The sequence below is a fragment of the Cibotium barometz genome, chromosome 14, assembly GCF_041138505.1.
Source record: "Cibotium barometz isolate CiBa-2024 chromosome 14, ASM4113850v1, whole genome shotgun sequence".
In the NCBI taxonomy this organism is placed as follows: Eukaryota; Viridiplantae; Streptophyta; class Polypodiopsida; order Cyatheales; family Cibotiaceae; genus Cibotium; species Cibotium barometz.
In genome coordinates, this window is record NC_141059.1 from 11,824,242 (window position 1) to 11,836,324 (window position 12,083).

At 45.4% G+C, this 12,083-nt stretch overlaps 1 protein-coding gene across 7 annotated transcripts in view; it reads left to right on the forward strand.

Moving 5' to 3' along the window:
* Positions 1–10,914, forward strand: part of LOC147631668 (mitochondrial Rho GTPase 1-like) — a 49,621-nt gene extending 38,707 nt beyond the window's left edge. For 2 of the 7 annotated variants that reach the window (XM_086808181.1, XM_086808182.1), the window contains 3 exons: positions 9,098–9,248; positions 9,473–9,659; positions 9,769–10,914. In XM_086808181.1, coding sequence (XP_086664307.1) covers positions 9,098–9,248; positions 9,473–9,659; positions 9,769–9,842 — 412 coding nt within the window. In that variant the 3' untranslated portion in view covers positions 9,843–10,914. The remainder of the gene's footprint in view (positions 1–9,097; positions 9,249–9,472; positions 9,660–9,768) is intronic. The other 5 variants (XR_015267326.1, XR_015267325.1, XR_015267323.1 and 2 more) reach the window with 5 other exon arrangements.
* Positions 10,915–12,083: the final 1,169 nt, after the last annotated feature.

Here is a 12,083-nt window from a genome sequence, read left to right on the forward strand (position 1 = left end):
TACTAAATCCTGATACATCATACAAGCATGCATATATTCAACATATTATCATTTTATCAATGCTATCAATGATCCCATATATTCTGGCATATAAATATCATATATGGTATTGGTTTTTCACATGCCAAGATGGGAAAGTTTGAAACGCGTTTCAAACTTCTGGGAAAGGTTTGAAACGTTTCCAAAACGTTTCAAACGCGTTTTTTGAAACGTGTCGCTACTATGGTGTTGCCTTTTGCAACCAACCTGCACTTTTCTTTAAAGTCTTCAACATAACAACCATCACCGAACCTGCAAACCCTGCTCAATCATGTGGCCAACTGAAACCAGATTCTTTGTTATGTTCGAAACATGAAGTACATCTGCAAGGTATTTCACTTTGCCATCCTGCATAGACAATGGCACATCTCCAACATGGGCAATTGGATGAGCAGTGTCATCCCCTGTTTCCACAAAACTTGGTCTTTCAAGGTTTTTCATCTCCTTGAACCACTCCCCATGACTTGTCATGTGGTTCGAAGCACCTGAATCAACGTACCATACATCATCTTTATGTACTGCTTCAACATTTTCAGACATGGCATTAACGACATGCTGCATAACAAACAACCTTTCATTATCCTCATTGTTTTTGCTCGAGGATGCATAGTTGTTTTGCTACAATTTTTCATTTTGCATGTCAGCCTGCTTCTTATAACAATCTGCCTACACATGTCCAGGCTTACCACAACAATAAAAGCATCCACGTGTATCATTCTACTGCCTTTGCCAATTTCCATGACCTCTTTGACTCCCCCTGTCTCTGAATTGGCCTCTTCCACCTGCGTGTTGTTGTTGTTGTGAATTCTGGGACTGTTGTTGTTGTTGCTGCTGCTGCTGGCCATAATTTTGATTACCTGTTCGGCCACCTCCTTGGCCGCATCCACGGCCTCCTCTACCTCGTCCTCTTCCTGAACTTGTGTAGAAGGCCCGTTGCTCTAAACTGTTTTTGTTTTGTTAAGACTGTTGGTCTTCACCCAAGCTCTTCTCTTCTATAATCAACATAGACACCAAACCTGTGAAATTGGGAATGTTTTCCTAAGTCTAAATAGACGTCTTGAATGCCTTGTATTGTGGCCCGAGACCACGTAGATAGACTTTCACCTTATCATCATCATCTACAGAAATGCCAAGCTCTGGGAGTCTTCTTTCAGTCTTAAACACTCCTAGAAACATGCTGATGCAAAACGCAGATATGAAATGAAATGATATATTAACGTCTTCAGAAGGCCAAAATGACCTATGAGACCAAAAAGGTTACAACAATTGGTGGATCTGATACAATGTCTGTGTAAGAAAAGCTAAAAACAACTAAACAACTAACTGAAACTGAAACAACTATGAGGAAAAGTATGGTACTAGGAGCTCCTAATGGATAACATCTGGGAGGAAAACTCCAGCAACAAAGGTAAGCCTCATACACATCACTATCCAAAGATGTCTCTCATCGGTCGATGGCGGATATCCTCAATGTCCTCCATGGTGAGTACTCTGACTGGATGTCTCCCATGCCGTGCTAGTATGGTCCTGATCCTCTGTTGTAGTCTCCGCCGGTGTCGAGATGGGCCTCTCAATTTGGGGCGCCTGGACCGCCCCAGCTCTATAGCCCGATCAATCAGTGTACCTCTAGTGTGGCTATACTCTGGGGCTAGCTGGAATGCCTGCTGGCCTGACTGCTCAATCTCTGGTCGAAAGAAGAGAGAGTAGAGAGAGAGAGAGATGCTGGAAATTCAGTATATTAATATGGTACAAAAAGGTACCTCCACTACAGCCATAGGCTGCCTTGTACAAAAGGTGGTATACACCCAAAATCTTGTCCTACTCTAGGACCCTAAGGATCCAATCCCTAAAGGACTGAATACCCAACACAATGAGCACCCTATGCCTTATATAGGCCTCTTGTAACCTTGGAGTGTTGGCCGACCAGCACAGTCGGCTGGCCGACTGGGCACATAATTCCATAAAAGCTGTGCCAAATGATATTCTTGCTATGTCATGGTGAATTCTCAGCTCCCTGGCTTTCTGGTACAACCGACTGGTCTTGTAGGTAGTCGACAGCACCTTCCATGCTTTCTAATGCCAATTCAAGCCCTAGCTACTACCTCATCTGCACCTTGTGCTCAAAATCCTAACTCTATTTGGTTCATACTCTTTATGTGGCTGCCTCTTCTGGACCAGCACCTGAGAATGTCCATGGCATCTTTCATGCACATGACAATCAGGTTGTCATCCAGGAAGACAACAATCCACTTTCCCAGATATGGATGAAATAAATCGTTCATCATTTGTTGGAAAGTAGCAAGAGCATTAGTCCCGAAAGGTAAGACTAAAAACTCATAGTGGCCATAGCGCGTCTGAAACGCAGTCTTAGGCACGTCCTCAGGTTTAATCCCTATCTGATGATAGCTTGACCGTAGATCAATCTTGGTGAAATACTTAGCACCCTGAAGATGATCCATCAAGTCATCCATCCTCGGTAAAGGATACTTATTCTTGACAGTGAGCTTGTTCAAGCCTTTGTAATCCACATAGAAGTGCATACTACCATCTTTCTTCCGTGACAGAAGAACGGGAGCGTCCCATGGAGACTTGCTAGATTGAACAAAACCTTTATTGAGATATTGTTATAGTTGCTGAGCAATCTTGTCCTCTTTCCTCCGGCTAAACCGATAAGGTTGCCGGGAGACGGGATGGATACTCAATCTCATGGTCAACACTCCGCTCGGGTGGTGGACTATCTGGTAACTCGTTAGGAAATACATCACTAAACTCTTTTAAAATATCGTCCAAAATTTGTTGTTCTTTAGTACAACTATTGCTTGAGATAGAGTTACACTCTAAAGCAGATGCTCTTAAAAAAATTTCAGAATTGAAAAGATCATAGAAACAACAAAAAGAGACAGAATTTGGATCAAAAAGTGATTCATATATATCCTCGGCCAAAGCCTGAGTTGAGTTTACAGCAGAAAATCCATGGGAGACATCACCCCGGATTACATAGAGTTCACCATCATGAACAAACGAGAGCTTATGAGTCCGATAATCTAACATTATTGTCTCGCTCTTATCAAAAAACTAGGACATTCCCAAAATCATATCCACCCTGTCAAGGTTCATGATATGGAAGTCCAAAGCCTCCCAGCAGTCCTGAATCTGGACCTCCAGTCTAGGCACTGTTTGATCCCACACTTCCACGTCTGCAACCCGAGCAAGTTTGACCACATACCGATGATCACTTGCCTCCGTGGGTAGCCAGAGTGTCTGTCCCAAACCTGAGGAAATAAAATTGTGAGTAGAACTGTTGTCAAATAGAATCCGCACCCTTTGGCCGCCTATAGATCCCTCAACTCGGAGGAGATCATGCGGACCGAAAGCAGATTTACTTATCTGACATCCACGGCAACTACTTGAGGCCAAATGATGAATTTCAATAGAAGAGATCAAAGAGTTACCTTGTAGTTCCGTAATATGTACCGAGGTCGTACCCCCTGAAGATTTCTTCTTCGGACAATCCCGATAGTGATGACCGGGTTGGTTGCACTCGAAGCACAAGTTCTCTTTCTTCGCCTTCGCTACCTGTTCTTCGGTTTGCGGAGCGGATCTTCTCTTGCCTCTCGAGTGCTTTTTGGGATTGCGTTGTGATGACTGACCATCTTGGGATGCTGCAACACTACCTCGCTTCTTGTCTTTAGAGGATTTTTGGTTCTTGCGTGCAGACTCACCCGTAGGTTCACCACCTCTTCTGACAGCAAGGGTGTAATCAAAATTCTTGGCATAGCGGTAGATGTCCAAGCAAAAAAGGCGGTCCACTTCGCAAGCCAGCTTTCCAAGTAAAGCTCCTCACACACTTTCTTCTCACTGGAAAATGATTCCGGATGAAAAGGCACTTGTAGAGGAGGAGGATTACTAGCTAAAGCTTGGGAAGCCTGGGAGCATAGCTCTGTGAGTTGTCGTTGTAGATCAAGTACAGTGGCATACAAAGTATCCACTCGTGAAGATGCACGAGGTTGAGGAATAGGAGAAGGTTGTGTCGAAGGTAGAGGAGGTTGTACATAACCTGTATACTGAGAATACGGAGTAGCAAACTGTGAAAAAGCATGTAAAAAATTGGGATCCACACCTGTTTGTAAAGCGGGTATGGGTTGTCCCACATACTGAGGGAAAACTTGTGGTATACTAGGTTGAACTGGATCACCACCCTGCGTAGGAGCAATAGATACTGTAGTTACCCCAAGTTGAGTTGTTGCAGGAGAGGTTGACCAAGTTCGAGACACCTCCACAAATGAAACCAAGGTGTCCATGTATTCAGCCATGAATCTGTCCAGAAACAGTACTTGTAAAGAGAGTAAAGGTTTGAGGTGGTGGTGTAAACAGGTGAGGTCAAAAGTGATGCACAAGAAGGAAACCAAGAGCAGGCAGTTCAGGGTGTAAAAAAGCACAAATTCTGGTCAACTACAGAATTCTGTGTGCTTGAATGACCAAACACCCCAAAAAAGCACACTTGAATCCAAAAATAGCATCTCAGATGTGCGCCCACCAAAAAAGCTCCAAATCGACCTGTTTTTTGGTTAAAAGCACCACGTGTGCTTTTTTTACACAATACACTCACCTATCTGCCATATATGGAGTACTCGGCCCTTGCTGATATGCGCCCATATTCTGGCCATCCAGCCCAGTTATGGGGCGTCCCCCTTCACACCCGGGCATGCCCACTCATGGGTACCACGACCACACATGGGCAGTCACACAGGACAGCCTGAATCGGCTCACAGCAGTGCTTTTCCCTTCTCTCTGTGCTCTGAACAGGGCCCATATAACCTTCTCTACATGTCAAAACCTCACGCATGCTGATCTCTTCCCACCCCTCTTTCCTCCTGTTCATGGCGACCAGCAGGGCTGTTCACAGCAGCTCTAGGTCGACCTCCAATCTACCCATACCACTCGTAGACAGGGTGACCAGCCCGCACAGAAACCCTAATAGTTCAGCCATGGAGAAAAAAGCTATGGGATGAAGCCTAGAGATGCAAAAGCGCAGGTACAAACAGAAGGTTTTAGGGCGAAGAATTCCCCCGCATAAAACTCAAAAAAGCACCAAAAGCACGATGCTTTTCTCTCTGCTTTTTCACATGGATATGGAGTTCTTTGCAAAACTCCCACACATCCAACCACACCGATCTTCTCCCTTGAGCCCGGTTACTCCCCGCCTTCCGTCCAAGCATCCCATACCACCCAGACCTTGGAAAGCGAAAAAGCAACCCGACGACTTAAGCTCTGGAAGATCCAGGTGATGGATTTTCTCCTCTCCTCCTTTTAGAGATTTTCAAGCTTAATCCAAGTAGGTTTGGCTCTGATACCAATGTAAAGCCCCAACCAGATAAACCATAGTCACAAGGAACGGGGGATGGTAACGGGGGACGGGGACAGGGACGTGACGGGGGACGGCCATAAGTAGGGAACGGGGACGGGGGAGGGAATGGCACTCAAAAAATACTTTTTTTTAAAAGTTTTTCCACCCTCAGGTAACTACGCAGGCACTGGCTAACTCTACTTTGTGAGTCCCCCCTATATGAGGAGAAGGCATTTATGAGTAGCACGGGTCACCTGATAGGTCCCGGTTTAAACACCGGATGGTGGCCGATTGTGGCCAGATAGCATGAGAGGATTCTGGAGAAGGTTGGCACACTGCCAACCAGGCTACATGCATATGCGGTGAGTTATTATACACCTATTGCATATAGGCTGTAAATTTTGGGTCCGTTGTGGCGCGCAGTTTCACACCAGCCTACTTGGGGGAAGGTGCGGAGGGGGGCGTGAGCCCCTCTCTGCAGGGGGTCCGGGGGGGAGATGACTCCCCCCGGGCCCGAAGGGCCGTTTACGCTAAACTCCATGCTTGTAGCCTTGTAGCCTTGTTCTTATATAGATATTAGATAGGCAAGAGAGAGGCAAGGGCAAGTGAGAGAGAGAAAGAAAGAAAGAAAGAAAGAAAGATTTTATTAACGTCTTCCAAAAGACCGAACTCGGCCTATGAGACAAATCGGAGGACTTGTATGGGGTATCCTCTGTCATCCCAACAAAATGAAAAAGTACTGAATAAAAAAGCTGAATCTGGGTGTGCAGGGGATGGAGCTCTATTACTAGGAGAATGCAAAGCTATATGCATGGAGTATACAATCATGATATGCAACCTATCTAGCTCCATCCTGTACCATACTGGGGGTATAAAATGGTATACATCAGTGAAGGGGGTGTCCACAGCTCCCTGAAGAACATGCCTGGGTGTGCTCTGAAGCGAGCCAGTCGCTCCGCACCCTCTCTGTGAAACTGAGCTCTGATCTCTGTCATCTCTCTCTGGTATAGGCGTGGTGTCCGAAAGCCAGGTGTCCTCTGTCTCCTGCGGGCTCTAAGTGTCTCTGCTCTCTGGAGAGAGGCAAGGGCCAAGCCTCAAGGGCCAAGGCCCCAAAGCTCAAGCCTAAATGCCAAACCTCAAGGCAAGAGAGAGGCCCGGCCCAAGGCCCAAGGCCCAAGCCTCAAAGGCTCAAGGCCTCCCCAAACGGCTAGAAATGGGCAAAAGAAACCACAGAATGGCTCCCTGCCGTCCCCCCACAGTGCCGTCCCCCACAGCCGTCCCCGTTCCTACTGCCGTCCCCTTCACCGTCCCTTGTGAGGGACGCCTCCAGGGGGACGTCCGACCGTCCCCTGTCGTCCCCGTTCCTGAACCGTCCCGACTCGGCGTCCCTCCGTTCCAACAGTCCGTCCCTTCCGTCCCCTGTGACTATGAGATAAACCCTACGATTAAGCATAAACATGGAAACAAAAGGACATAGCATCAAGCTCACCGCCCAACCATAGAGCCATTTAGGCTCACCCCCGAGCAAGGGGGACAGTAGCATTCGAGACGTGTCTCCACGTGCAAAGTCCCTTGCGTCCCATACCACCAGTACAGACCGATTGGATGTAAGCACGGAGTAGTCTCAAGGCCTTGAGTCTAGGTCTGAGGAGCTCTCCCCCAAAACTGACCCATAAAGTGAATTATATAGGCCTCCTATAAACCAGGAGCCAAATATAGCACGTCTCTTAAAAGCTACTAATCCCCCCACTCAAGATGCCTAACCTTGGGCTATGGTTAATCCAACTTGAGGGTCTTAACCCTGGTTAGCCCTTGGACGTAACAGCCTCCTTGCTGTCCTGTCCCAAGAAAAGATGGTACAACTCATGCTCCAACTTCACCAGGTAGGCTCGCTTCTTCCTCTGCACAAGGCGGTGAAAGATCACGCGCGTCTGGCGATGTGTACTGATCCCCTGTGCTTCCAGCGGTACATGTGGGTCCATGTCCTGCAGAGCACTGTACAAGTTGTTGGCGTAGCTGGATGCCGTCTCTCTGGTGAAGTGGTATCGGGGGTGTCTCTGGGGGCCGCTCGGTGGTGGCGTCGGATCAAAGCGGCATGCAATGCTGAAGGGGAGAGAGAAAGAAAGAAAGAAAGAAAGAAAGATATATTAACGTCTACGAGAGGCCAAAGTCGGCCTATGAGACAAAAAATAATACAACTGTGTTCTTCCGGTCATCGGAAGAAAAGGAAAAGAAGAAAAGAAAAAGTGTGCATGTGTCTGGATACAACTGTGAATCATCATGGATCGGTGGAGCCCATATACAAACAATATAAAGGGGGGTGGGGATGTGGATGGAGTGCTAAGGCAAGATGCATCTCTATATGCTGAAGGGGTAGTACAAGCATATTATGCAGATCTATGTCTAACTCCATCCAGTGCCATAAGAGAGAGAGAGAGTACAAATGATACGATGATACCATGGATGTATTGAGCCATTGAAAAAGTAACTGAGGGAAAAGGAAAAAAGACTATCACTAGTGTAATACAGATTTGATATCAGCAGCTCTTTGTTAAGGCGATATGGTTACAAAGATGCCTGAGAATCTTGTCTTTGGAGGGGCTGTTTGCTGACCCCTCTTTGCACCCAAGGAACATGTTTCTGATTTCTCTTTGGCTAGATCCTAGATTTGTGGGCTTTGTTCCTTCGGTGCTTTTAGGCAGCTAGCTGTCTGGAGGTTGTAATGAGCACTCTGTGTGGGGTCAAGTGTCCCCTTGGCACATGGCTCTCTAGCTTGGGGCTGGCCATTTTTTGTGGTTGAACGATGTAAGCATTTTTTGGCTTTAATTGTCTTGTCATCTCTGGCCTCTTATTAATTAGTCTCTAATTAGTCTCAATCCTCATGTCCCATGACCCTTTGGAGTGCCTCAAACCCCTCTAAATTGAGGCAATGGAAGTGGCCTTTGATTTCCTAGTTGCTGGGCATGATAGGATGGCATGCGTCGTAGTCTCTGAGATCGACTTATTAATGTTTGCTGGAGGTCAAACTGGTATATGAAATGGAAAAAGTGCACTATGCATACACTCTACAATATTTGATGCTAAGACGACTACAATATCTGATGCTAAGACGACCCCCTAATGTCCTCAAATGCCAATGCAGGTCTATGAAACCAAAAAGTGCACTCTGTATACAATATGTAATAGGTGATACCGAGAGGATCTGCCAAATGCCCTCAAATGCTATTGCAACAAAGAAATAGAAACTTAAGTGACCAGTAACCAAGCAGATGCTAGAAAGCTTTAGCGGGTTGTGGCTGATGCAATTTTGCAAGCTCCCTCTTTGTCATAGAAACTGAGTTACAAAGTGGGCAAATTGGATCCTTCCAGTCTTGATAGTGATCCCTCCATGTGTCTAGGAAACATATCCTCAATCCTTACCTGCCATGGCTGGTTAGGTGGCGGTTGGGGCCTTCTCTGGATTTTATGTGATTTCCTCTCAGATGGGATGCATGATGTGGTTGGAAGTTAATCCTCCAAAGAATGGAGGAGGAATCTTGATTGCTGATACCTTAAAATTGTCTTCGTTTGTTGTCTTAGCCTGAAATTTTTGTGAAAGAAAAGTGTTTAGCCTGGTATGTGTGTCTATTAATGGCTGCCTCACCCATTTGTAGAAAACAAGGAAGACCAGGAAAATTGTGTTTTTTTTTGTTTTTTTGTGTTTTTCAACAGCTCTGATGAGTCGTCATGGAAGCAAACCTCAGAATTATTACTAGAAGTCACAGCCCATGGTGAGAATAGTGGTTTCGAGGTACCTTGCCTCCTTGTTGCAGCTAAAGATGATTTGGGCCCACAGGCTGCAGCTATCTCTGATTCAGCAAGGGTAAGATCATCATGTTTAAACCACCCCACTTCCTCCCCTCGTCCACATGCCCCGACTCCCCTGTCGCTGCCGCATCTATGCCATCCTGCACTCGCCCCAATGTATAAGAATCTGAATTTATTCATACTTCTGTGTATGTGAGTAGTCATGCTAGGACGGTACTGCTCTTTTAGCCAAACCTGCACCTGCATGTGTAAAAAAATAAAATCTTTCAAAATTTTCAGGTATGCCAGGACATGGGTATGGAAGCTCCCATCTCAGTGAGTATGAAGCTGGGAGATATTGGCAACATCTACCGGCGTGTTGTTGATGCTGCTCAACGCCCACATCTAAGCATTCCAGTCACAGAGGCGGGAAAGAGCTACCAGCACTACAAGCAGATAGTCAGCCGCTCGCTTGTGGTACTTTCTGGTATGCTACTTCAACGTAGGGTGTTTCATTAGTTAGGGTTGGATGCTTTTAATTTGTGTGATGGGAGGGATGGAATGGAGTCAGTGTTTTGATTTGATGTGGTGTGCAGTGGGGGCTGCGGTAGCTGTTGTTGGAATAGCAGCCTACAGGGTCTATTGTGCAAGACGCCACACATCAAACTAAAGACGTTGAAGGAGCTTGTTGGGAGGTTTTGGTACCTTGAAGTCAGATTCATTTTTAGAACGTTAACTGGTAACGAGGTTTGGACACATGCAGAAACTGAGAGGGCCAAGGTATGAAGTCTGTAGCTAGTGTTAAGTCAAGTCTCAATGACCAGAGGTCGTTTATGATCATCTATCAAGGGTAGGGTAGTGTTTCTTTTTCTGCTTGTTTGCCTTCTCTCTTCTCTGATCAGAGGTGTGCCATGTAACGTTGATTTAATCTGTTAAATGTGACAAATTGTCTATCCAGGGCTGAAGATTCAGTTGCCTTTGCTTTCCTGGTAAAGAGATGTTATTTTGTAAAACATTTATAAGACATACATACTACGTTCATTGAGTACTGTGCATTTTGCAGCAATTTATGACAGACTATACTTCCATATACATTTGATTCGTTTACTCGTTCCTTTGTGAAGTGCTGAGTGAGGACATGGCTAAGATCAAGTATGAGCTGGAAGATGGTCTTATCAATTGGATTGAGAGCATGAAAACAGTAGTAGTTGGCTGCGGTTTGAAGCATTTTATGAGAGAGATTACTTTTAAATACATTCAATTAGTTTCTCTTTCCTTCATCAAGCACCGAGTGATGACATGGCTAAGATCAAGTATGAGCACATGGCAAGACGCATGGAAGATGGTCTTATCAACTGGATTGAGAGCATGAAAACAGTAACAGTTGCCTTGCACATCACGATGGGTCGGTTGTTGGGCATATGAACAGTCACCTGGTTACAATTCAAAATGAGTACCACAGTACATGAAGTTGTATGGTCTTGTTAACTGTTCAATGGCTCAGGTGCATTTATGTGTGACATGTGGGAGTCTGTTTACAAGCCAGGCCTTCAGTTTATGAACACATAGAGAATCTGGCAGCATCTCACTTGTGAGGCTGATTGTGGAACCCGCAAGGCTTCGGGCAGTGGCGGCCCAGTTCCCCTCATTCGTGTTTAAACTGTGCTTTGATAATATTGAGACATAGGTCTCTATTGCGCATGGGAAACTTTTTTGTTGGATGCAAGTGTGTTTATACCTTAGGATGATTTCGGCCCGTTAGGTGCTGTAGTTTGGAAGCAATTGCGATTTAGTCTTTATGCATGTTGCAATGCGGACTTTTCCTCCATTAAGAAAGCCTGTCCTGTAAATCATGTATTTTTTAAAGGGTTTTTGAAATCTATCTGATCAACCTTTTATCTCCAGATTAGAATTCATCAATCTTTAGTTCAAGCAGTGTGCAACATAGTTATGTAATGTGGTGCACTTTAAGTTGTGTGCAGTGTAGCAATCATGGCTTCCTCGGCTTCAGCCCAAACTTAGCGACCTTGCCACTCAAGAGGGAGGTGTAAGGTTTGAGTCTGCCCTTGTGGCAACGTGTTGATTGGGGCTGGCCTTGAGGTTGCCCTTGGGGTTGGCCTTGCCATTGTTGTCCTAAACGGTTTAGTAGATTTCTTACCAACTCATCTATGCTCGTGTCCTTGACTAGGACTGGTGTTAGTTGGGCTCCCTTAACTTCTATCTCTTGGTTTGGGTGGACTTTTACATCCTTGTCTTGGAGAGTGTCTACTAGGTCTATTGCCTCGCGGTAACACCTATTGAAGATGTAGTGTCTAGACTTGTACAAAAGGTCATGAAGTTTTTTGCTCTTGAGATCGATCATAAATCAATCAATGAGTAATAAGTCATCTAGTCTCTCACGGGGGTTGGAGATGCTTTCTCCCAGCAGTATAGTCTCGCATTGTTTCTCTCTCCTAGTGCTTGAGGTTATAGATTTGTGCAATGGGATTGCATCTAGCTCCACTAGGTGAGAATCCCTCGATGAATGTCTCAAGACTTCGTTCGTAGTTGGCATATGGGTTTAGAGATTTAAACCATTGGCGTGCTTTACCTTCAAGTCAAAGTCCAAATGACCATATCTTGGTGGGATCATTGATTCTTTCCGTTCAAACGGATCTAATGAGAGCTGCAACCATTATACATGGAGTACACACGTCTACTCATCATAGAGAGTAGCCACCTAAACATGGAACGTCGGCCATGAATCAGTCATCATGAACGTGAAGTCAGTCATGAAAGCTTGCATAAGGTCCAAGAAAGTTAGTGTATAATATGTGAAAAAGATCAAAAGATAGAAAGGGTATAATAATCCAAGGATTGGTGTCTTCTATAGTCTCATGGTCCTTATGCTCGATTTTTCAGTATAAATTTG